This window comes from Bos grunniens, chromosome 22 (genome assembly GCF_055505025.1).
Source record: "Bos grunniens cultivar Pamir isolate PY7600 chromosome 22, Bosgru_T2T1.0, whole genome shotgun sequence".
Taxonomy (NCBI): domain Eukaryota; kingdom Metazoa; phylum Chordata; class Mammalia; order Artiodactyla; family Bovidae; genus Bos; species Bos grunniens.
Window position 1 is genome coordinate 21,029,400 of NC_141186.1, and position 25,727 is coordinate 21,055,126.

General features: G+C 41.3%; 1 protein-coding gene across 15 annotated transcripts in view; it reads right to left on the reverse strand.

The window, feature by feature from the left end:
• The window catches only part of LOC147348197 (uncharacterized), a 544,560-nt gene that overhangs the window by 110,630 nt on the left and 408,203 nt on the right, over nucleotides 1–25,727 (reverse strand). For 3 of the 15 annotated variants that reach the window (XR_015151172.1, XR_015151191.1, XM_086366617.1), the window contains one exon: nucleotides 17,678–18,385. The exons of the other annotated variants lie outside the window; for them this stretch is intronic. Coding sequence is in view for 1 of the 3 variants with exons in the window: in XM_086366617.1 (XP_086222743.1) it covers nucleotides 18,341–18,385 (45 nt within the window). In the remaining 2 variants the exon portion in view is untranslated. Of the gene's footprint in view, nucleotides 1–17,677; nucleotides 18,386–25,727 lie in introns of those variants that run through there. 15 annotated transcript variants of the gene reach the window in all.

Sequence of the window (25,727 nt, forward strand, 5' to 3'; positions counted from 1 at the left end):
CGTAAGTGAGGTATAACTGACCCTTCATATCTGCAGACGCAGAGCCCAAGGATGCCAAGGGCTACACGTAGTGTTATACAAGGGACTTCAGCATCTGTGGATGTTGGTATTTGCAGAGGTCCTGGGGCCTATTCCTGTGGATACTGAGGGACAACTCTACCTCATGCAACCCTGCAAGGTGTAAATTATTAACACTGTTTCCCAGGTTAAAAATCATAAACTAGATGTTGTGATATGAACACAACTAGAAAGTGGCTGGGACAGAACTCACCCCAGGTCTAACACTGAAGCCTGTGCCCTTGACCACAATACTATGATTCTCAATATTAACTACAGGTACAAAGTTTTACAGCAGATCTTTGGAAATTCTTCATCTTGCTTAACTCAAACTTTATGCCCCATGAATAGTAACTCTCTACTTCCCCATCCCTCCAGCCCCTGGCAACCACTGTTTCGGTCTCAAACTCACCTATTTTTTTAATGATAGCTTTCAACTCACTTCTAGACAAACTTTATCCATTCATCTAACCCTACCCATAGCACTCCTAGAAGACCCCTATCCTCACACTATCTTTCTTAAAAGAAATCTCCCTCTAGTGCCCCATCTGCTTCCAAACCCTTTCTTCCTATCCTTCAAGGTTAAAATGAAACCAAACTGACAAGAGTCAGAATCACAGGTCAGTCAGTTACCTCTGAGTGACCCGTGGCAAATTACCTAACCTCTCTGGGCTTCAGTTTCCCTAACCATAAAACTGGGATTAACTAGAGCTCCCTGGAAGTAAGCTCTGAAATGACTATCTATGTGAAAATGTGGATTTACTAGGAAATGTTCTTAGGAAAACTAGTAGGGAAGTGAGGAAGAGGGGGCAGGGATGAGAAGGGGATATGTGACATCAAGCTGAATCCCAGAGAGGGGAACCTTGGATCTGTCACACAGGGAAGCTCTGAAAACAGTGCAGGTCCTATCCTCGATGTCATCTTAGTCAGAATCAAGAGAGCTGGAGTGGGACTTCTCTGATGGTCCAGTGGCTAAGACTCCACGCTCCCAATGCAGGGGGCCTGGGATGGATCCCCGGTTGGGGAACTAGATCCCACATGCCATCAGTAAAGATCCTGCATGCCACAAGGAAGATCAAAGAACCTGAGTGTCACAACTAAGACTCAGAGTAGCCAAACAAATAAAATAATTTTTTTTAAAGAGAGTAGCAGCATCTCTTCCCCTGCATCTCTCAGTCATTGGTTCAGAGCTGTAACGAGAAGACAGTCTCAAGCAGTCTCTAGCTTCCTGGGGACAGGTCTATGGCAGAGCAGTCTGGTTATTGGAGTGAAAGAGCCCTGGGGATGGTCCATGTGGAGACTAGAGCGAGCTGTGTGGATCTGGGCAGAGCATGGGTTTCATCTGTCAAAGGAGTTGTAATAGTTTCTTTTCATGGGATTATTCAGATGGTTTAAGCCAAAACAAACAAAACAAAAACTTTCCCATTCACTTTTGATGCACAGGTTTCTCAAGAGAACTTTGTCTATTTCAAATCACAGGAGAGAGGATCTCTATGATTTCCCCAAACAGACGAGGAGCAGGTATTAATCTCTGAGCAAATATCATGTTGAACCTAGAGGATTCCTATTACTGTTTTGGACTTACATAGTGTCCTCCAAGTTCTGGGAACCATGGAAAGGAAAGGCAGGTTAACCAAACAGCAGTGAGAAGTATTCCCCCAAGGGATCCACGACCAATCTCCCTGTTAACAGTTCCATTTCAGGAAAGTGTGAGTGGTCATGTAATGAACTAATCAGGGCAATTAAGGACAGACTGAACTCACAGTTGCCACAGGTGGACCTGAAAATCTATCTTAACATCTTCCTGCCACAGTTATGAAAGACTTGGTCTCTGCCCTTAGTCTGTTTCCTGTCTAATATCTAAGACAGCAATGCTGCTGCTGCTGCTAAGTCGCCTCAGTCGTGTCCGACTCTGTGCGACCCCACAGACAGCAGCCCACCAGGCTCCCCCATCCCTAGGATTCTCCAGGCAAGAATACTGGAGTGGGTTGCCATTTCCTTCTCCAATGCATGAAAGTGAAAAGTCAAAGTGAAGTTGCTCAGTTGTGTCCAACTCTTAGTGACCCCATGGACTGCAGCCTACCAGGCTCCTCCGTCCATGGGATTTTCCAGGCAAGAACACTAGAGTGGGGTGCCGTTGCCTTCTCCTATATTAAGAATGCTACTGCTAAGTCACTTCAGTCGTGTCCGACTCTGTGCAAACCCATAGACAGCAGCCCACCAGGCTCCCCAATCCCTGGGATTCTCCAGGCAAGAACACTGGAGTGGGTTGCCATTTCCTTCTCCATGCTTATGCCCCAAAAATGCAAGTGAAAGAGACATTGTAACACACACATAGACACATATTACTTAAAAGAAGATGTCGATGGTGTTTAGGTAGACTTGAAGATACTTTGCCATGCATGCCTATGAAAATAAGTATGAATTTTTGAAATAAGGATGAGTTACAGAAAGAAAAGTAAAAGGATTTCTAGAAGTACAGAAAAAGAACAAGAGGTGATGACAGAGGTGGCAGGCAGAAAGCATTAAAAATGATACTATCTCCATAAGCAACTGTTTCTTGTCTTCCTATATATTTTTGTGTTCCAAATTTCATTTTCTCTATTCTGTATATTTCTACTTCTTTTTTTTTATTTTTAGTCCACATTATTTCATTTTATTATTTACTAATGCTTATTGGAGTACAGTTGCTTTCTAATGTTGTGGCAGTCTGCTTTTTTTTATTTAAAAACATTTATATTACCCTCCAGCATGGAAAAAAAAGAATCACAATAACTGGAGTCCAATCTCAATGTATCACAGGAAAGCCTATTTACTATTTGGCCTCAACAACGCCTGTTGGTAGTGTCTCAGCATCCTCAAGGCTGTATATATATCCAGTTTCTGGGCTTCCTCCTGGTTCAGAACATATTAGGTACTAATGCAAAAATATCTTTATATGCTGCTTCTAATTTTTCAATTAAATACAACCTGTAAACCCCTACAATCCAGTAATCCCATCCCTGGACACATATCCAAAGGAAATGAAATCAGTATCCCAAGGAGTGATTTGCAATTCCATGTTCATTGCAGTACTTCTCACAGCAGCCAAGATCTGGAAGTAACCTACATGCCCTTCAATGAGTAACCAAATAATGTGTTCTGTGTGCGTGTGTGTGTATGTGTATGACTGGAATATTACTCTACCATAAAAAAGAAAGCAATCTTGACATTCGTGATAACATGGATGAATCTGGAGGGTATTATGCTAAGTGAAATAAGCCAGAAATGGAAAGAAAAATGCAGCATAGTACTGTACGGTATCACTTATATGTGGAACCTAAGAATAAAACAAATCTGATTTTATAGAATCTGAGGATGAAAAGGTGGATCCCAGGGGCTGGGGGAAGGGAAAAGTGGGGGTGATACAGGTCAAAGAGTACAAAGCTGCAGTTATTAGAAGAATAAGTTCTGAATGTGCAGTACATCATTGTTACTATAGTTAATACATGGTATTGATACTTGAAAGTTGCTGGAAGTAGATCTTCAGCTTTTTCACCACACACATTCACACAAAAAATAAACCATGTGACAGGATGAATGTACAAATTATCTTAATCTTGGTAACCTTTCCACAGTGTATGTGTATATGAAATCATCAAAATGTATACTTAAATATACACAATTATTGTCTCAGTTATTCCTCAATGAAGTTTTGAAAACCAGTCCTTCAACATTATCTTTTTTTTAATATAAATTTATTTATTTTAACTGGAGGTTAATTACTTTACAATATTGTATTGGTTTTGCCATACATCAACATGAATCCGCCACAGGTATACACGTGTTCCCCACCCCAAACCCTCCTCCCACCTCCCTCCTAGAAATAACCTCAGTTCAGTTCAGTCACTCAGTCATGTCTGACTCTTTGTGACCCCATGAACCGCAGCATGCCAGGCCTCCCTGTCCATTACCAACTCCTGGAGTCCATCCAAACCCACATCCATTGAGTCAGTGATGCCATCCAACCATCTCATCTTCTGTCGTCCCCTTCTCCTCCTGCCCTCAATCTTTCCCAGCATCAGAGTTTTTTCAAATGAGTCAGCTCTTCACATCAGGTGGCCAAAGTATTGGAGTTTCAGCTTCAACATCAGTCCTTCCAATGAACACCCAGGACTGATCTCCTTTAGGATGAACTGGTTGGATCTCCTTGCAGTCCAAGGGACTCTCAAGAGTCTTCTCCAACACCACAGTTCAAAAGCATTAATTCTTCGGCACTCAGCTTTCTTCACAGTCCAACTCTCGCATCCATACATGACCCCTGGAAAAACCATAGCCTTGACTAGATGGACTAGTAAGGTAAAATCGTGGATACCCAGTAAAATTTAAATTTTAGATAAACAACTAATTTGTTAATGTATATATGCTCCCAATATAGCATGGGCCAACCCCCCGGTACTCTCAGACAAGAATTGTGAATTTCCCATTGCAGTTTTATGGCTTTGACAATGTGGAGTTGAAAAGATGTGAGAGAGGAGACAGATCTTGGAAAGGTAGGGATGAGGATATGAATCAGATCAGAAACCAATGCAGTTTCCTTGGAAGAGAAGAAGAAAAATAGAAGAGGGAGTTAAAAGGGGATGGGAGTAGGAAGAAAAAAGGTGGCAAGGACTTGGTTTTAAAACTGTTTCTTTTGCACTTTTGAGTTGGTGAGATAAAGAGAGAGATTTGGGTGGGGCAGCTATTTCCAAGTGAATGTCATTGAATGTGGCAGCAATAGGGAAAGAAGATTTTTAAGATGCTTGGATGGATGCACCTTCCTCCCATTGATAGGTTGTGTGACAGAAGTAAGACTAAAGGGTTCTTCACCACTCTTAGTGGAGTATCAGTCTTCGAAAATAGCACCACACAGAAACTAGACCATAAGGACTATGCTTATATATTAGGGTTAGGCTCAGACCCACTGTGGACTGGCAGAAAATGGGACATGGGATTAAAAACCCTAACTTCCCCACCCTTCAAACCACATATGTCCTTTATGTCTCCTTAAGCTTGTAGGTTTTTTATGGAAATAAGACTCCATTAAAAGAAGAAACACGTATTTCTCTAAGAGGAAAAAAGCCATCATTTTTGAAAACTAATTGAGAACAAAAAGCTCAGAAAGTGCCATGATAAAGAAAGGAATGTGCTGTGTGAACTATACTGGTCTTTCTCATCTCTATTATCCCTACTTTGTGTCATCAAGCAGGTTAGATTTCAAACAAACTATCACTACACTTTGTCCTAAGCTTGCTGTCACTCTAATTAAGCTAAAGATGCCTGACATAGATAGAACTTTTAAAAGTATGCCACTAATGAGTGGTTCTTATTCTTCCCACCTCTCACCTACACACTATTATAATAACCCAATTATGACTTTATGCAAGCACTCTAGCCTCAGCATTCAGTTCCAGCTAACAAGTATGAATAAAACATGCATATAATGGCAAGGACACATCTGAGAAAGCCCACTCTTGAAGCTGGACTTCTATAACACGCATCTTTAAGAAATGGAGCTAAAGGAGAAGAGGAGGACTTGGAGTTCCTTAGAAAGAACCAGGGCACTCTGGTCTAAAGTCACTGCTCTGGTTTACTGCCTACTGTGCCAGAGAATGGACCATGAAAATGACGCCAAGATGCAGAGTACGATAAAGAAAAACCAAAGCTATGTGGTCATACTTCCTTGTTCTGATAACCAAGCCCTCCAAATGACAAAGGTTAATATCATTTAATGGACTAAAAGAAGAAGTTGTTTTTTTTCCCCCTAAGGCCAATTTCACTTTTAAAAATCAGAACAAACCTAAACAGTTTGGTACTGGCATAAAAAGAGACACATATGTCATTGAAACAGAATAGAAAACCCAGAAATAAGTCCACAGCATACAAGTCAATTTATGGCAAAGGAGCTAAGAATATACAAGGAGGAGAAGACAGTCTCTTCAGTAAATGATGTGGAGAAAACTAGATAGCTTCATGCAAAAGAATAAAACTGTACTATCTTATAGCATACAAAAAAATAGCTCAAAATGGAGTAAAGATTTAAGATAAAGTCCTGAAGCTATTAAAGTCCTAGAAGAAACTTATAGGTGGTAAGTTCCATGATATTACACTTGGCAATGATTTCTTGGATTTGATGTCAAAAACAAAGGCAATGAAATTAAAAATAAATAAATGGAACTATATCAAGCTAAAAAACCTTCTTCACAGCAAATCAATGATCAACAAGGTGAAAAGGAATTTCTCCCACGAAATGGGAGAAAATATTTGCAAATATTATAGCAGGTAAAGGATTAATATCCAAAAAATATAAAGTACTTACACGATTCAACAGCAAAAAAAAAAAAAAACTTAAAAAATGGGCAGAGGATCTAAATATACTTTTTTCAAAAGAAGACATATAGATGGCTAAAAGGCACATAAAAAGATGCTTGACGTCACCAATCATCAGGAAATGCAAAATCAAACCAGAATTAGGTATCACATCACACCTCTTTGAGTGGCTATTATCAAAAAGACAGGAAGTAACAAGTGTTGGTGAAGACGTGGAGAAAAGGAAACCCTTGTCAACTTCTGGTGGAGTGTAAATTTAAGCAGCCACTATGAAGTACAGCGGTTCCTCAAAAAGTTAAAAATAGAACTAACATATGATCCAGCAATTATACTTCCGGGTATGTATCCAGAAAAGTTTAAACCTTATCCACAGCAAATGAAATTACTAATCAAAAAGGTATACCATATCTATGTGCACTTCAGCTTTATTTACAAGAGCCAAGACTTAACCACCGATGTATGGATGGATTATGAAAATGTGAACTCTGCCTATACATGCACACACACTAATACACACAATATTATTCAGCCATAAAAAAGGAAATATTGTCATTGGCAAAATCATGGATAGAAATTAATGGCACTATAAAAAGTGAAACAAGTCACACAGACAAAGGCAAATATTATATGACTTCATTTATACGCAGAATCAAAAAACAACAATAAGCTCACCCCCCCAAAAAAAAAAACAAACTCATATAAACAGAATGTGTGTGTTTGTGTACTCAGTAGTGTCAACTCTTTGTGACCTCATGGACTGTAACCCACCAGGCTCCTCTGTCCATGGGATTTTCCAGATAAGAATACTGAAGTGGGTTGTCATTTTTTCCTTCAGGTGATCCCAACCCAAGGGTTGAACCAGAGTCTTCTGTATCTCCTGCATTGGCAGGCGGATTCTTTACTACTTCCCCACATGGGAAGCCCCAGAAACAGAATAGACTGTTGGTTATCAGAGACAGAGAATAGGAGGTGGGTGAAATGGATGAAGGGGGTTAAAATGCACAGACCTTTAGTAATAAATAAATAACTCCTGGAGATGTCATGTACAGCATGGTAACTATGATTAATAATGCTGCAGTGAATATTTGAAATGTGCTAAAAGAATAGATCTCTAAAGTTCTCACCACAAGAAAAAATTGAAACTATGTGTGATGATGGATATTAATGAGATTTATTGGAGTTCATTTCCCAAGGTATACAAATTATTGTATTGCATACCTGAAACTAAAATAATGTTATATATCAATTATATTTCAATTAAAAGAGAAAAATAAATAATAACATCACATATGAATTTTAAAAAATAAACCAGTGTAATATTTTGTTAGGGGCTGGTGATATTAACCAGTATGTTAATCTGTTTTCAACACATCACCTCTAGTAGAAGGTCAAGAAAAGTCAACTTTGAGAGCTGGAGAGAGCTACGAAAATACAAACACTTACACAATTAAGTGGCACAATTATTTTTGAAATAATTAGGAATATGTAAAACTAACTTTTGACACAAGCAAGGTTGCAAATGTTTTATTAATACAGAAAGAATTTATTCTTTTAAATACCCATTATTTTTCTTAATTTAACAGTATTTCCAATTTATGTTGACTTCCTGCACATAAAGTCCAATCTCTCTGCCAGACACATTGTACATACCAAGTGCTCAGAAGTATAGGAAAGAAGAGAAATAGAAAAATGGGGGAAAAAAGCCTAGAATGAGGTCACAAGAGAGGAAACATAGTCTACAAATGAGCCAGAAAGAGCCATGGAGGGGACAGGTTAGCCACCAGAAAAAGAATGATCACTATATTCCTGACAAAATCAGCAACAGGAGGTAAGGTTTTCAGATGTAAAGTTGAAAGTGAATTATAAATAGCTGAACAGGTATCACTGAATCCTGATGATCCTCAAGACAGCAAGGGCTTTTGCCCATAAATGGAAGGCCTAGGGTGACTGGAGAGCATTAACGTTTAGGAGAAATTTTAGCTACACGATGAACTAGAGTGTTTTTCCATATTTGATCCTCACCTCCCAGCCGTCCTCTGAGTGCCATCTTTTGTGTGGTGTAATTTAGGGAACAGAGCCGTGGGAGGTGTTCATCAGATAGCAGCCACACTGCTGGCATTAATGTTGTTTCATGATCAAGGGCAGAAAAGCATTAAAAGCCATTTCAGTCAGATGATGGCAGCCGGTGAGCCTGCAAACCTGCTGTCTGACTGTGTGCCTGCAGACCTGTCCCTGCACTTCTGCTGAGCAGTGGCAGCAAGCAGTTCCCTTCAGTGCCCCTCCTTGAAACAACCACCCCATCCCCACAGGATGTACCCCAAGTGGCAAAGACCCTCATGCTTTCTGTGCCCAAGAACTCTCTGGCTCCCTTCTTGCTCAAAAATGTTCATTTTGTCTCTGCCAGCCACTTTATAGGGTAAAAGCAAAAAAACACACACTTAGCTCTAACAAAAAGTCTGCCCCCAAATTAGAAATTAAAGACATAATTAAGGTTACACTGCTTGGAAAATCCCATGGACGGATGAGCCTGGTAGGCTGCAGTCCATGGGGTCGCTAAGAGTCGGACACGACTGAGTGACTTCACTTTCACTTTCATGCATTGGAGAAGGAAATGGCAACCCACTCCAGTGTTCTTGTCTGGAGAATCCCAGGGACGGGGGAGCCTGGTGGGCTGCCGTCTATGGGGTCGCACAGAGTCGGACACGACTGAAGCAACTTAGCAGCAGCAGCAGAATGTAAACGTTATCAGCCTCAACAACATTACAATGACTAGTGTAGCTGACAGATACTGGGAGGAGGGAGGTGGGGAAGAGAATTGGAAGGAAGTAAGGATGGAGATGTGGAGAACTCTTCCATTCCATTAGGACTCAGTACTATTTGATTTTTTAATCATTATGATCATTTTAAAGCTAAACAGAAATACAGAAGCAAATCCTTGATGAAGTAAGTAACCCTTACGTAAAATCAAAAGCCACATTTCCTAACAAACCTAATCCTAGCCTTGCTGTCCCAGAAGAAAGCATTTATATGTTTTCCATGTTTCTGGAATGCTCACCACTGTGAGTTTGGCTCTGTACACTCCAGAGTTAAGAACATGTCTTGAAATGTGACTCACAGAACACCTGCCACAGCATCATTTGGAGACTACATTAATTTAAAAATAATAATAGTGACACCACCTTCTTAGACATCATCAGAGACTAACGGATTCAGATTTCCAATGGCTGAGTCCAGAATCCATGCCTTTAATGAACCCCTGCCCTTTGCAGGTGATGTTGATAAACACTGCAGAGGTGAGAACCATTGTTCTAGTGTCGTAGTCCCACTCCTTGGAACTATAAACATTCAACTCTTAGTACATATGCTGCCAAAAGTGAAAACTGTTAGTCACTCAGTTGTGTCCAACTCTTTGTGATCCATGGACTGCAGCCTGCCAAACTCCTCTGTCCATGGAATTCTCTGGGCAAGAATACTGGAGTGGTTAGCCATTACCTTCCCCAGCAGATCTTTCTGACCCAGGGACTGAACCCAGGTCTCCTGCATTGCCGGAGAAGGCAATGGCAACCCACTCCAGTATTCTTGCCTGGAAAATCCCATGGACGGAGGAGCCTGGTGGGCTGCCATCTATGGCATCGCACAGAGTCAGACACAACTGAAGCAACTTAGCAGCAGCAGCAGCAGCTCCTGCATTGCAGATAGATTCTTGACCATCTAACTCACCAGGGAAGCTCATATAAGCTGCCAAGGCAAGCAACAGTACTCAACTCTTTTCCTAAGAATGTGGAAATTAAAGGTGTCCCAAACTTGACCACAAAGGTGTAAAAACGAAGGGGTTTACTCTAGTATTGTTTGGATTGGTTTGTTTTTTTTAAATCATACAAATTTCTGAAGCTTGCAATTCAGTGCTTTGAAGTGATCTCTAAACAGAATATAAATTCAACATAGTGCACCACTGGTGTGGAAAAGAATCTTACGACTCACAAAGGATTCAGACCAAAACCATCTGCAGCAGGGATCAAGTTCCCTAATTAACTTCGAGGCCGCTCCTGTTTTGACCTTGGAGAGGTCCTGGAGGGAGAAGCTGGAGTGGGCAGATTAGCAGGGTTTACCCAGGGCTGCTTAGGAGACTGTAAAATGACCATCTAGTGTGGAAGAATATTAAACAATCAGCAAGTTTGAACTATATGTTTTTCTGAACTATATGTTTTGAACTATATGTGTTTCTGGGAAGGGTGTTTGGGATGAGATTAACATTTAAATAAGTGGGCTTTGAGTTACACAGAGTACTCTCCCTCATGTGGGTGGATATCATCTAATCAGCTGAAGGTCTTACTAGAACAAAGATGCTTATGGATTCAAATTGCCACTCTTCCCTGGGTCCTAGCCTGCCAACCTACCCCATCAAATTTTGGTTTTATCAACCCTCCACTGATGCTTGACTCAACTCCTTAAAATTAAACTCTTTTGTGCTTGCTCCCTCTCACACATGCATGCTCACTCTTATGTAAATACACACACATAAATATAATCCTTCTGGTACACTTAGTATACAGCGAAGCTAAGTTATGAACCCAAATTTTCTGAGTCTTATACCTCAACGCTAGCTTTTACAGCTTCCCTATAAATGTTTTGTTGATATAAAAAAAGTATGTAGCCTTATGAGGTAACAATTTAACCAAACACATGGAAATTTTTTAAAGTTTATACATTCTGTGGGTTTGCTCTAAGTAAATAGTCAAATTCAGACAAAGGTCTATATACCTAGCGCTTTTTTTAGGGTAAAGAAAAACCTGAATCACTTTGAATCAGTTTGAAAGCCCAACAGTGAAAGCATTAAATAAATCATGAGGCATACGCAGAGTAAATATTAGGCGGTTATTAAATTATGTTTCTGAAGAACAATGCCAAGGGGAATTACTCAGGAGATAATACCAATTTTTTTAAACCAGTTAAATTATTATATACATAATGTGATCTGAATTATGTTCAAAGTGAATGTGTAGTCATAGATACTCAGTGGAAAAACTGGAGATAATTAAATAAAAATGTTCACGGCTTTATTCCTGGATGGTGTTACTCACTCATTTCCTTCTTTATAATTTCTATATTTTCCAAAAATAGAAAAGGGTCATTAGAAAAGACCCTGATGCTGGGAAAGCTTGAAGGCAGGAGGAGAAGGGGAAGACAAGGACAAGGTTGAATGGCATCACCAACTCAGTGGACAAGAATTTGAGTAAGCTCCCTGAGACGCTGAAGGACAGGGAAGCCCGGCATGCTGCAGTCCATGGGGTCACAAAGAGTTGGACATGACTGAGTAACTGAACAACAACAACATTTTCCAAAAACTTCAAAGAAACTAAGGCTTTGGTGTCTTTCTATGTTTGCTGTTTTAGAGTCAAGACATGAAATGTGGCAATGACACCCACAGACTTTTATAAGACAAATGTAGGGCACATTAGAAAAGACAGAGTTTCTGGAGTGAGAAGACAGGTATTCTGAGTGAGCTTCATTTATTTATTTTTTTTTTTGACCATGCAGCATGTGGGATCTTAGTTCCCCTGCTGCTGCTGCTAAGTCGCTGCAGTCGTGTCCGACTCTGTGCGATCCCGTAGATGGCAGCCCACCAGGCTCCACCGTCCCCGGGATTCTCCAGGCAAGAACACTGGAGTGGGTTGCCATTTCCTTCTCCAGTGCAAGAAAGTGAAAAGTGAAAGTGAAGTCGCTCAGTCGTGTCTGACTCTTAGCTCCCCTACAAGGAATCAAACCTCTGCCCCTGCAGTGGAAGTGTAGAGTCTTAACCACTGGCCCACCAGGAAAGTCTTGAATTGGCCTACTTAGAACTAGGGGCTCTGACAAGTCACTTGACTTGTCTAAGCCTCAGTTTCCTCATCGGTTAAGAGTGAGATCAGCATACCTCTCACTCACCTCACAGCAGGCAGCAAGGGATAGAGGCTCTGCAATAAATGGTGCCAACTTTCACTCCGTGCTTTATCAAAAAGTACAAAGCATGATTTGTGAGGATTTTTTGAGTAGCTCTATTCAGATACTACTCACATATCATATGGTTTATCATTTTTCAAGGGTATAATTCGATGTTTTTAGCATGTTGACAACATTGTAAAATCATCAACACAACAAAATTTTAAAAATCCATGCAAGTCAGAAAGCAAAAAACAAATATGGTATATTAACACATATATATGGAATCTAGAAAAAATGGCACTGACGAAACCATCTATAGGGTGTGAATAGAAACACAGATCATGTGGACACAAGGCGTAGGGGAAGGGGAGGCTGGGCTGAACTGGGAGAGTGGGACTGACATACATACAGTATCGCATGTAAAACAGCTAGTGGGAAGCCGCTGTATAGCTGCTCAGCTTGGTGCTCTGCGATCACCTAGAGGAGTGAGGGGGCTGTCTGAGAGGGAGGGGATGTATGTGTACACATGGCTGATTCACTTCCTTGAACAATAGAAACTGACACATTGTAAACCAGCAATACTCCAATTTAAAAAATCCATGCCCATCAGCCATTATTCCCCACTCTCTGTTCTCCTTCGCCCTGGGAACCCATTCATCTATTTTCTATCTCTATAAATTTGCCTGTTGTGGAAATTTCATATAAATGGAATCATGCAGTGTACGGTCTTTTGTAACTGGCTTCTTTTATGAAGTATATTTCTTAGGTTCATTCGTGTTGTAGCTTGTATCAGTAATTCATTCCCTTTTGGTTGCAAAATAGTACTCAAATGTATTAATATACTAGGACTTCCCCGATGGTTCAGCAGGTAAAGAATCCACCTGCAGTGCAGGAAACACAGGAGACATAGGTTGGAAAGATCCCCCGGAGAAAGAAAATGGCAACCTACTCCAGTATTCTTGCCTGGAAAATCCCATGGACAGGAGGAGCCCTGTAGGCTATAGTCCAAAGGGCCGCAAAGAGTCAAACACAACTGAATGACCAAGGATGTATTCATATACCCCATCTAATCTACTCAGTGATCAGTTGATGGGCATTTGGGTGGCTTACACTTCTGAGCTATTATAAATGATACTGATATGAAAATTCATGTACAAGATTTGTGTGGATGTATGTTTTCTCTCTCTTGGGTTTATGCCTGGGATTAAAACTATTGAACCATTTGATCACTCTATGCTAAACTCTTTGAGGAATTGCCAAACTGTTTTCCAAAGTGGATGCATCATTTCAACAAAACTACCAGCAATATATTAGAGCTCCAATTCCCTTTAGTAATTTTTAACTACATATATTTTCAGCTTTTTTTCCTAGCAGCCGTTCTAAGGCTTATAAAATGCAAGGTAACTTAATCCACCAACTTAATTTTAGTTAGACATAGAAACTTTACTCTTGTACAAGTCTATCCCTTGGTCTACTTTTAGTCCTATTATTGTCATATATATCACACTGATATATGTTACGATCCAAAATATAAGTATCTATGTAATTCTGGGTCTTTTAAAGAGGCAAGTATATATATTTACAAAGTGTTTGCTGTAGTAAACTTATTTGCCATTTCTTTTTTTTTTCATTTCATTTTTTTATGTATATATTGATATCCCTTACTCCAAAAGAGACTAATTCCCACCCACTGCTTCTGTGCAGTTACTCCAATACATTGTATTTCTATAAATTATAGACCTAACAATACAAATATAGACCTAAACAACACTTTATGCAAGTGCTATTCAAGTCAGTTAAGATAAAAGAAGATATTAAAATATATTGTGTTTTTAAATCACCTACATAATAATTACCTTTAGCAGTGCTCTTTGCTTTTTCATGTGGAATTGAATATGAATCCAGTATCAGCAGCTTTCAGTCTATAGAACTTCCTTGAGCATTTCTTCTGGGACATGCATGCTTGCAACAAATTCCTTAAATTTTCATTTATCTGGGAATGCCATTATTTCACCTTCACCTTCACTTTTTTTTTTTTTTTAATGAATACAGGATTACTGATTGACAGCTGACAGCTGTTTTCTTTCAGCACCTTGACTAACCCATCCGAGCCTTGCACTGCTTCTAATGTTTATCTTTCTGGACCTCCCTTTCCAATAATGAGACTTTTTTCTGTTTTCTAGATTTTATTTTTTGACTTTGTTTTTTAACATTTGACTACCAGGGTTTCCCTTGTAGTTCAGGTGGTAAAGAATCTGCCTGCAGTGCAAGAGACCCGGGTTCGGTCCCTGGGTTGGGAAGATCCCCTGGAGAAGGAAATGGTAACCCATTTCAGTATCCTTGCCTGGAAAATCTCATGGACAGAGGAGCCTGGTGGGCTGCAATCCATGGGGTCGCAAAGAGTCGGGCATGACTGAGTGACTAACACACAACATGTTATGTCTGGCACTAGTATTTCATCCTATCTGGAGTTCTCTGAGTTTCTTAGATGTAGATTAATATTTTCATCAGATGTGATAAGTTTCAGCCATAGCTCATGTAAAACTAGACATTTTTTTAATAATAGCAACTCTGCATACAGTACCACCACCACTCCCTCTTGCAGGGCTTATTGTTTTCTTGCTTGCTTTTTATTGTTTACTGTTTTAGGTGGACAGTAAATTGAAATGTTTCCTCCACAGTGTGCAGCTGCTGAAATCACTCCGCAGAGGGTGAAGTCTTGGGTATAAGCACATTTTCACTAGGCATCTGAGCTGATCTTCCCCTACTGGCATCACACCCAGCTGTTAGTCTCCATTAATTGCTATCTGATTCCACCACACTTTTTAACAATGTCTTGGGGCAAAAATTGCTTCACAGTTTTACCCAGTTGAGTTAGAACCCATTTTCAGTGGCAGAATTCTGACAGTCTTTGAGACTACTTCAATCTCAGAAGAGATCTTAATCACCTCTTTCTCTGGTTTTCTCTATTAAACTTCTAAGCCGGCCTACCATTTTGCTTATTGCTATCATCGAGGCACCAGCCAAAGCACACCACCACTAACTGGGTATCACCAAGACCTGCACTGTTTTCAACAACACCCCTAAGAATGAATTTCACCACTGTTTATTCCCCAAAAATGTCAGTCCCCTTAGGGAGATCTGTGGAACTCTCTGTTTGTTTGACCTGGGTATCCTCTGGGCAGTATCTCAGTGTAAATTCCATGGGAAAGGGGGATGGATAATGGCCTGCTTCTCCCAGAATGACACCCTGCTCTATGAGCAGGACCCCAAGGATGGTAACCTCTGGGCTTCTCAGCTTTCTATCCTGACATGGAATGAGGGCTCGCTTGTAACTCCTCCCTCATACACAAACTGAGGTAGGAATTTCAGGGCCAGTATTCTTGTCCTGTTATACCTGGGCTAAAGCTTCTTCTTTAGGAGTGTGACTGTATGAGAGAAGGAAGACCAGTCTTCTCAGCAGAACCTGCCCAGGATAAAGCCTCTGCAACAGGAAGTTGGGGGATGGAGGTGAGACATACTACAGGCAAGCCCCTTCTGGGATAGTTGTGGAAAAGAGGGCCATCTTCTTGGCTACATATGCCTTGATTACAGTTTCTATCACACTGAGTTGGGGAGAGGGGAGAGGGAAAATGAGGGGCGAGGGATTACTTGACTTTCTAGCAATCTTTAGAATGCTATAGATTCTAACTGTTCTTTCCAAGATTTAGTCAATTTTTTAAGTGGTTCTCCATTTTCTGTAGGTTCTGAGGACAATTTGTAGAGGTTTTTAACATTAGCCATTTAGTTTTTAAAAAGTATACCTGCATGCTAATGCTAAGTCACTTCAGTCGTGTCCGACTCTGTGCGACCCCATAGACAGCAGCCCACCAGGCTCCCCCATCCCTGGGATTCTCCAGGCAAGAACACTGGAGTGGGTTGCCATTTCCTTCTCCAATGCATGAAAGTGAAAAGTCAAAGTGAAGTCGCTCAGTCGTGTCCGACCCCTAGGGACCCCATGGACTGCAGCCTACCAGGCTCCTCCATCCATGGGATTTTCCAGGCAAGAGTACTGGAGTGGGGTGCCATTGCCTTCTCCATATACCTGCATAATTTTATGCAATTATATAAAATATATTTAGTAAAAGTGCAAGTCGCTCAGTCACGTGACCTTTGTCCCATCCTTTGTGACCCCATGGACGGTACAGAATTCTCCAGGCCAGAAAACTGGAGTAGGTAGCCGTTCCCTTGTCCAGGGGAGTCTTCCCAACCCAGGAATCGAACCAGGGTCTCCTGCATTGCAGGCAGATTTTTTACCAGCTGAACTATCACAGAAGCTGATATATTTATCAGTTAAATACATTTTAATTTATTTTATCAAGTAAATATATTTTAATCTAAAAATTAAAATATATTTAAGTATTTACAATTTTATATATATATGCACACTGCATGCATGCCAAGTTGCTTCATTTGTGTCTGACTCTCTGTGACCCTATGGACTGTAGCCCACCAGGTTCCTCTGTCCAGGCAAGAATACTGGAATAGGTTGCCATGCCCTCCTTCAGGGGATTTTCCCGACTCAGATTGAATCCACCTCTCCTATGTCTACCTGCATTGGCAGGCATGTTCTTTGGATTGGGTTTTTCCATAACATCTTATGGAAAAGTTACATCTTTTTTAGCCAACCCAATAATTATACACACATATTTATCACATATAATTTTCAGTCCACTAGACTCTTCATAGCATTGTTTCAGAAGTCAAACTGATTGAGTTTCCTAAGGAAGGAAAAGTCATGGGTACCTTGAAGCCAACAGCACCCTGAACGAATCACAGAGCATGACTGTGCACTGTCCAGATGAAGGGTGAATACACTTCATGGGAAAGTACTATTGTTGACAGCTTTTTATATCGGTGGCATACTCCACTGCTCTCTCTCATCAACTTGGTGCACCAGCAAACAAATGTCATTGAAATGCAGTTCACAGTCAATCCAGAAATCTTTCCAGCCTTGGAAATGAAACTCCCAATACCTAACCCAGGATTAGGCCACTTCGTTTACAAGCACTTGCCAGAGGCTTCAGAGAATAAACCTAACAGTTTCACTTATACATGGAATCTAAGTCTTATAACCCCTGAGCCTAAAAGTCTAACAAATCCACTTTGAAATCTCATGAGTGAAAAAAATTACATGTAAAAATATTTAGTGGAAGTCCTTCAAGGCAACAACGAAGAACCTATAGAGAAAAAAAAGTGAAAATCTTTTAGAAAAAAAAAAGGTAAGCAACTTTTTTTTTTTTTTTTAACTTAAATGTCAAGCAGAAAATGCAAGGTTGGGCCATTTGGAAGTTTAATTTATTTAACATCAAAATCTCAAAATCAATTTTACATGTTACCACAAGTTACAGAAGTTATCACAGCAGAGGGGCAAAATATTGGAAAAGCTTCACTCTCTAAGTGTTGTAATTTAGCTGCTGAATACCTAACTAATGGCAGAAGAACAGCAAGGAATAGCAAAAGCAAAGAATTAGAGTAATAGGGGTATGGCAGACCAGAAACACAAGGAGATGCTTCAAGAGCTACTGCTGAGAAAGCAGCCCTGGGGAGAGGGGGCTGATAAAGAGCTGGTGCCATATCAACGCTTGATGCATAGGCAGTTCCATGAAAGGCCCACATACAACACCATCCCCTAGCCATCAGTCCTGGAGAAATACAGGGTCAGCATCATCTCAGGAAGCCAGCGAGACAAGACTTCCTCTTTATTGCATCTCAGGAGGAACACTTGAGGCAGCCTCTTGAACAAAACATTCCTCTGCTTGAATCTGAGCCAAGACTGTGATGGCAAGAGTCAGATTTGAGGACAAAGCCTGGAGGGTGATGCTCATCCTCTTCCCCTATAAACTTCCTCCAGCTGTGATCACCAAGAGTTTAGCATTATTCTGTTTTTTGAGGGTATAAAGCCAGAAGAATGGTTGGCAGGTAGTACTTATAGGGGGCTTCCATGATGGCTCAGCAGTAAAGACTCCACTTGTCAATGCAGGAAATCCATGTTTGATCCCTGGGTCGGGAAGATCCCCTGGAGAAGGGAATGACAACCCATTCCAGTATTCTTACCTGGAAAATCTCATGGACAGAGGAGCCTGGTGGGCTACAGTCCATGGGGTCACAAAGAGTCAGACACAACTGAGCAACTATACTCATACATTCAGGCACACACACACAGTATTTAAAGGTCTTAATATCTACCTACCTCTCCATCTTCATCCTGAAAACCCACCAGGCACCTCACCCTGCAGCCATAGGGTGCTACATGCAGTGTGGTCTCTGGCCTCCACTCTGGCCCTGCCCCTGTGCATGGAGATCCTTTTCATCTTCTCTGCATTCATGCTAATTTGCTTTAGTCATATCCAATTTTGTGAGACCCTATGGACTATATCCTACCAGGCTCCTCTGTCCAGGGGATTTCCCAGGCAAGAATACTGGAATGGGTTGCCATGCCCTCCTCCAGGGGATCTTCCCAACCCAGGGATTGAATCAGCATCTCTTTCATCTCTTGCACTGGCAGGCAGGTTTTTTACCACTAGTGCCACCTGGGAAGCCCTTCCATCGTCTCTCCATCTCATTAACCCATATTTCATTAGGGCTCATCTCAGGCAACCCATCCTCTTGGAGGTGGTCCAACTTTGCATTAAGTTAGGACTAGCTTCTATGAAGCTCCAATACTTTGGCCACCCAATGCGAAGAGCCAACTTATTGGAAAAGACTTTGATGCTGGGAAGGATTGAAGGCAGGCAGAGAAGGGGACCACAGAGGATGAGACGGTTTGATGGCATCACTGACAGAATGGACATGAATTTGAGCAAGCTCCAGGAGATGGTGAAGAACAGGGAAGCCTGGCATGCTGCAGTCCGTGGGGTCACAAAGAGTCAGACACGACTTAGCAACTGAACAACAAAAACAACAAGCTTCTCTGGGTTCACCCAACACCTGGGGATCCCTTCTGCCACACTACTGTGTTCTTTTTTTGTTGTTGTTGGGGGGGAGGACACATCACCACATAGTATTGTTTATTTTCTAGTAACAATTTTGTTTAGATACAATTCACATACCATACACATATGATATACAACTTAAAGTGCACAATTCAATATGTAAAGTAAAAAAAAATAATATAACATCCAGACATACTGCAAAAAAATAAAAATAAAAATTGTAGTGATGGATGCACAATTCTGCAAATGTAACTAAACACACTACTGTGCTCTAACCTTTCATCTTTTCATCATTGCTACTTCCAGAATAACAGAATACGTCTGGGGTGGGATCTAAAATTCTGCATTTCTTACAAGTCCCAGGTGATACTGATGTGACTGGCACTATGAGAACCACTGCTCTAGACAAGCCATGTTCCCTGCAGACCCCACTCCATGGGGTGACTGGAAGTGCCCAGGCCTATATCACCATTCATCTCCTCCCTCTGCCCAAACCTTCCACAAATGCCCTCCAGAAAACATACTGCCTCCCAATTCTGCTTCGGCATCTGCTTCCAGAGACCTTTTACCTGTAATAGCACTCAATAAAAACATATAAAATGAATGAACATAAAAATGGACCCCCCCGGTCCGAGTGGCCCCCCCGGAACTTCCCTGAAGGTCCAGGGATTGATACTCCGTGCTTCCAATGCAGGGGGTGAAGGTTTGATCCCTGGTCAGGGAACTAAGATCCTACATGCCATATGGTGGGGCAAAAAAATAAAGATGGCACAGTAGAGCTCGTGTCCTCACTTTGCCCTTGGTCACATGTAGAAACAATAAGATAACCACCTGCAAATCAGGAAGCGGGCCCTTATCGGACACTGAATCTGCTAATACCTTGAACTTGGACTTTCAAGTCTCTAGAACTGTGAGAAATAAATTCTTAAAAAAGAAATAAAAGAGTAGCTCCCACCAATTCCAGGGTCAGGTCCCCAGCTTGATCCTCAAGAACAGAGGAAGTTAAACCTCAGAAGGAGGAATAGTTAAACAGATCCAAAGGCTGAGGAGTTAACTGGGTAAAGAGAGCAGGACATTTCAGGCCCAGGGCCCAGGCCTGTGCCACCAGGAAGCCTGGAAGAAGGCCTTGGGGGCTGGAATGCAGGAGGAAGGGACAGCAGGCTGGAAGGAGAGGAGGAACCCATGTTCTTTCCTTTTCCTCCATAGTAGCCCTTAACAGCCAATCAGCAAGTGCCTTGATCTCCATGAAAATCAGAGCCCAGATTCTTTTCAGCAAGAATGCTGGCTCCTCATTCCTCTTGGAAAAGAAATGCCTGTCCCTTGCTTAGTCTTGTACAACTCTTTTGTGACCACCAGGCTCCTCTGTCCATGAGATTCCCCAGGCAAGAATACTGGAGTGGGTTACCATTTGCTACTGCAGGTGATCTTCTGGACCCACGGACTGAACCATTTCCTGCATTGGTTCAGGAATTTCCTGGCATTTCCTGTACTGGCAGGTGGATTCTTTACCACTAGTGCCACCTGGGAAGGCCAGGAAAGGAAAGACCCTGTATCAAGTAGAATAATGTCTTCCCAGGATGTCTATATCCTAATCTGTGAAACTATAAAAATGTTACTTTGCATGGCAAAGAGGCTCTGCACATGTAATTAAGTTAAAGGTTAGATTATCTGGGTGGAAGTAATGTAAAGACAGGAAGAATCTTGTAAAAGGGAGGCAGGATCAGAGAAAACATTGCAAGATACAGCACTGCTGGCATTGAAGATGGAGGAAGTGACCCTAAGTTCAGATATGCAAGCATAGTCTCAAGCATCTGGCAAAGGTGAGAAAATGAATTCTCCCCTAGACCCTCTGGAAGGAACATAGCCCTGCTGACACCTTCATTTCGGCCAAGGGAAACTAATTTCAGGCTGTTGGCCTCCAGATCCATAAGACAATAAATTTGTTTTGTTTTAAGCCATTAAGGTGGTGGTAATTTGTTACAGCAGCAAAAGGAAACTAATACAGATCCATTTGTCAGAAACATAATTACCTGATGTTCTCTCCCTCCAGGCAGAGAGAAAATATCTGTCCTCCATACCAAAGACCAACACTGTCTCCTCCGGACTGAGTCAATGACCATTCATGTACAGAGAAATCCACACACACATGTGCATGCACTCCAACAAACCCAGTTCTCTCAGGAAGAAATAACAAGTTCAATATTCATGCCCTTCTAATAACTCAGTGATTTGTGTGTGTACTTGCCTTTATATGCACATACTGGCATTTCTAGAGCACTGACTCTATGCCAGGATTATATTTGACCCTTTAGGTATACCCTTTCATATATTTCTCTCTATACTCATGACAGCCCTGTGGCAGAAATATTACTCTCTGCAACTTACAAAGGAATACTTAGGGTCAGAAAGATCAATTGTGCCCAAAGCCACAACTCAAATACAGATTGGATACAGGCCTACCTCTCCCCAGATCCATCACTCTTCCTCTGAAATACAGGGATTCCATACTACAAGCCTCTTGTATCTCTTTCCCCTGTCCCATCCATCTCCCCTTATTCTTCCCCCTCCCACACACACACCCTCTGTTCTCCAATCACAATGAAATTCTTTCTCCTCAACCCATGTGGACACCTATTACCCAGTTGGGTTTTTGTTTTTGTTTTTAATTTTTGGCCACATCACACAGCACGTTCCCCAGCCAGGGATCAAATCCAAATTCCTTGCATTGGAAGCATGAAGTCTTAACCACTGGACCACTGAGGAGGTCCTCCCATCCATTGTTTCTATCAGCTGCTTCCTCCAGGTAGAATTCTCCTCCCCCTCATCTTTGCCTCCTGTACTCCTACTTATCCTTCACATCTTGGCATAAACCCAAATTCCTCAAAGAAGCCTTTCGAGCCCTAAAGGGGTGAAGTACATCCGGCATGTAGTTTTACAGTATTCCGTTCTTCCACAGTCATTGTACATACTGCATTTCATGAGCTACTGCTCAACAGTTAGTGTCTGCCACCTTTCTCTGCTCCTAAGACATAACTTCCTTGAGGCCAAGGACCACTTTGACCCTGCTCACTACTGTATGCTGGGGGCATGCTACAAAGCCATTATAGAAGCTTAACACTGATTCTGTAATGAGGTAGGAGTGAAAATACTCCTATTTTGTTGTATTAAGTTGTATCACAATTGGGTCTTCGAGCTCTCAACTGCTAACTAAAGAAAAACTGCTCACACTATGCTTCATTATTTGGTATTTTTTAAATGATCATCTCAAAGAGCGATTCCCAGGCTTGAGCCCTGACTGCATTGCATCATTTAATGTGAGATTTGGGTCATGTAAACTGATGGAGACCTGTATGAAATATTCTTATTTCCCACAGTAGAGAGTGATAAAGAAGTCCTTTTTAACTTTTAGTCTCTTTCATCAAAGTTAAGACCTTAAGGAAACAGTCTTTTCTAATCCATTTAGTTATCACTCTGTGATCGAGGGGATAAGGATTAAGATTCACATAAACCACTCTGTGAAAGTAGAAGGAAGAAAAACCCATGTTCCAGAACACGAAAATCCTGCTCTTTTATCAGGTTAAGCTAGAGTATATTTGCTGATTGGTGTCGTGTGCGCTTAAAGACATGGAGGTAGATTTCAAGGACAGGCCTTTCATGATGATCTGCTGAGATGATTCATGACCACAGAAAGAACACAGTAACAGCAGGCTGACAATAACAATCATAACAGTGATCAGTTACAACACTTCTTGCGCCAGGTACTGGATGCTGTGTGCGTTCAATCAATGACTTCTCATCACTGCCCTAAGAGGAAGCTATTCCTGTTATCCCCATTGTACAGATGGGGAAACTGAGCTCAGGAAAGACAGGTACTAACTCAAACCCAGGTACTTCTGCTATGAATCTTGTGTTATCCATCACTGTAACAGCTCTTTGCACTGACTACAGATTCCTCATCTGCTTATTAACTGAATTTTTTCCATAGCACATCAAATGTGAACATTGACTTCCTTTTACAGCATGATTACTCTAAGAAGATTATTCTTTATCCGATCATTCTGTTTCTAATGGTAGGTATAGTCACATGGGCTTCCCAGGTGGTGCTAATGGCAAAGAACCTATCTGCCAATGCAGGAGACATAAGACACTTGAGTTTGATAGGGAAGATGCCCTGGAGGTGGGCATGGCAACCCACTCTAGTATTCTTGCCTGGGAAATTCCACACAGAGCAGCCTGGCAGGCCCCAATCTATAAGGTCGCAAAGAGTTGGACACGACTAAAGTGACTTAGCATGCACGCACATGGCAACACAGGAAAATTACCAGGAAATTGAAATCTGGAGTTAAATTCCATCTCTCCCCTACATCAAGTACAAAGCTAGGAAGACGAGAAAATATCTAACCCAGGTGCTAACACAAATCAAAAATACCATGTGTATAGAAGCTTAGGATTCAATTCAAGTGGACTGACTCTGATTTCACAATGGATCTGAAAAATGACCAATTTCAAAGGGAAATAATCCTGGCACCAGTGTGTTGCACAACAATATCACTGCTGTCATCTGAAGTATTTTTCTAGAAGATGCTGGAAAGTGCTCAACAGGTCAGACAAAGAAAAGAAGTGCTTTGGGTTCAGGGTAATAGGACTAAGATAAGACCCTCAAGGCTGATAATCAAACAGTGTTAGGTATTTTCTATACAGAACATTGGTGACCTATAATCCAATGCCTATTGGATTTGAATTTTAAATCTAAAATTTTAAAATGTTAATTAGTCATTGACAAAGTCTAGACTTAAATTTTCTTTAGTCATTGACTTTTTCCAAAGTCCTATCTTTTACCATTGTTGTTTTATGTATATCCCAAGAACAAGTACATCCTTAGAAAATGTTTAACCTGCTATTAAGAAGAAGTTAACATGGGCAGCTACTTGCACCCTCCTCCATTCCATCATAACCTTTCCTGTGCAGTGCAGCACCAGGTATCTCATTTTGGTACATGGCTAGAGACATTAAGAGAAGTGTCTGTCCAAGTCCCTCAAATCCCTCTTTAGGTAGAAAAATGTTTTCCATGGACAAAAATACCTTGTGCACCTAAAATGTGAAAGTTCTTCTCCAGGCACTTGGCCAGTGGATGGAAGAGAGGATGATTCACAAGCAGCTATTAGGATTAAGACTTGGTACAGCATAACCCACCCTAACAGACCCAGACTATTTGCCTGTTTAGACCCAGACTATTTATTTGCACAGTTGCCTGTGGGACATAGTGCTTGCACGTGAGCTCAGTCACTCAGTTGTGGCTGATTCTTTGCATACCCATAGACTGTAGCTTGCCAGGCTCCTCTGTCCATGGCATTATCCCGGGAAGAATACTGGAGTAGGTTGCCATTTCCTCCTCCAGGGGAGCTTCTCAACCCAGGGCCTGAACCTACGTCTCCTGCACTGGCAGGCAGGTTCTTATCTCCACCATCTGTGGAGCCCAGTGTGGGACCTGGTGCCTTTCATAAAGGCTGGTCCCTGGAGCCAGAAGAAGCCACATTCATGCAGAAGAATCAGAGAAACTGAAAGTGACTGTTCATGCCCACTTCCATGTTAGCAAGCCCCCAAAGCAGTAATAACTGCCAGACACTCTGGAGAAAGAGAGAATGTCCATGCTCAAGGGACTCTGTGAATGGGCTCCCTGCAAAGGACGCAGATCAGCACTGGTGCAATGACAAAGGACAGACAGATAGATCTAAAAGATCAAGACATAGAGCCCCTGTAACCAATAGGGAGACATTGGCTCCCTATTGAGAGGAGCCAATCTTCAGGCACATTTCAGAGAATCTGGGAAAACTGGTGTCCTGACAGCCATAAGTCACCTGGTGAACTGGTGCTTATTATTATTGCTTAAAATTTTGTGTTAACACTTTGCTTTGTATCTAAGCCTAGGCTGAGAGATCTTGCAAGATCAAGAATATGAATAAAGGGATTTCCCTGGTGGTCCAGTGGTTAAGAAATCCATGCTTCCACTGCAGGGAGTGTGGGTTTTATCCTTGGTCAAGGAACTAAGATTCTGCATGACATGTGGAATGCAAAAATACAAAACAAAGCTACATCATGTTACAACTTCCATAAAAAAAAAAAAGAAGAATATGAATAAAGAACACAAAGTTATATTTAAAGAAATGTTTTCTATGTATAATACATTATAATTCATGATCAGTGTTAAGGCTTCATAAATAAAGTTCTCCAAGCCTTGATTTAGTTGTACCGAGGCTGTTTCCAAATGCCTTTTGCCTGTAATAGCATGTGGTAGCTTCTAATTTCCAAAAGATCACATAGATAACTCGAAAGGCACAGATTCATGCTGATTTCATAGCTTGGCTCCAATATGACATAATCTTATTCTTTTCCATAAAGCTAATTCATTAAGGTAAAACTAAATGT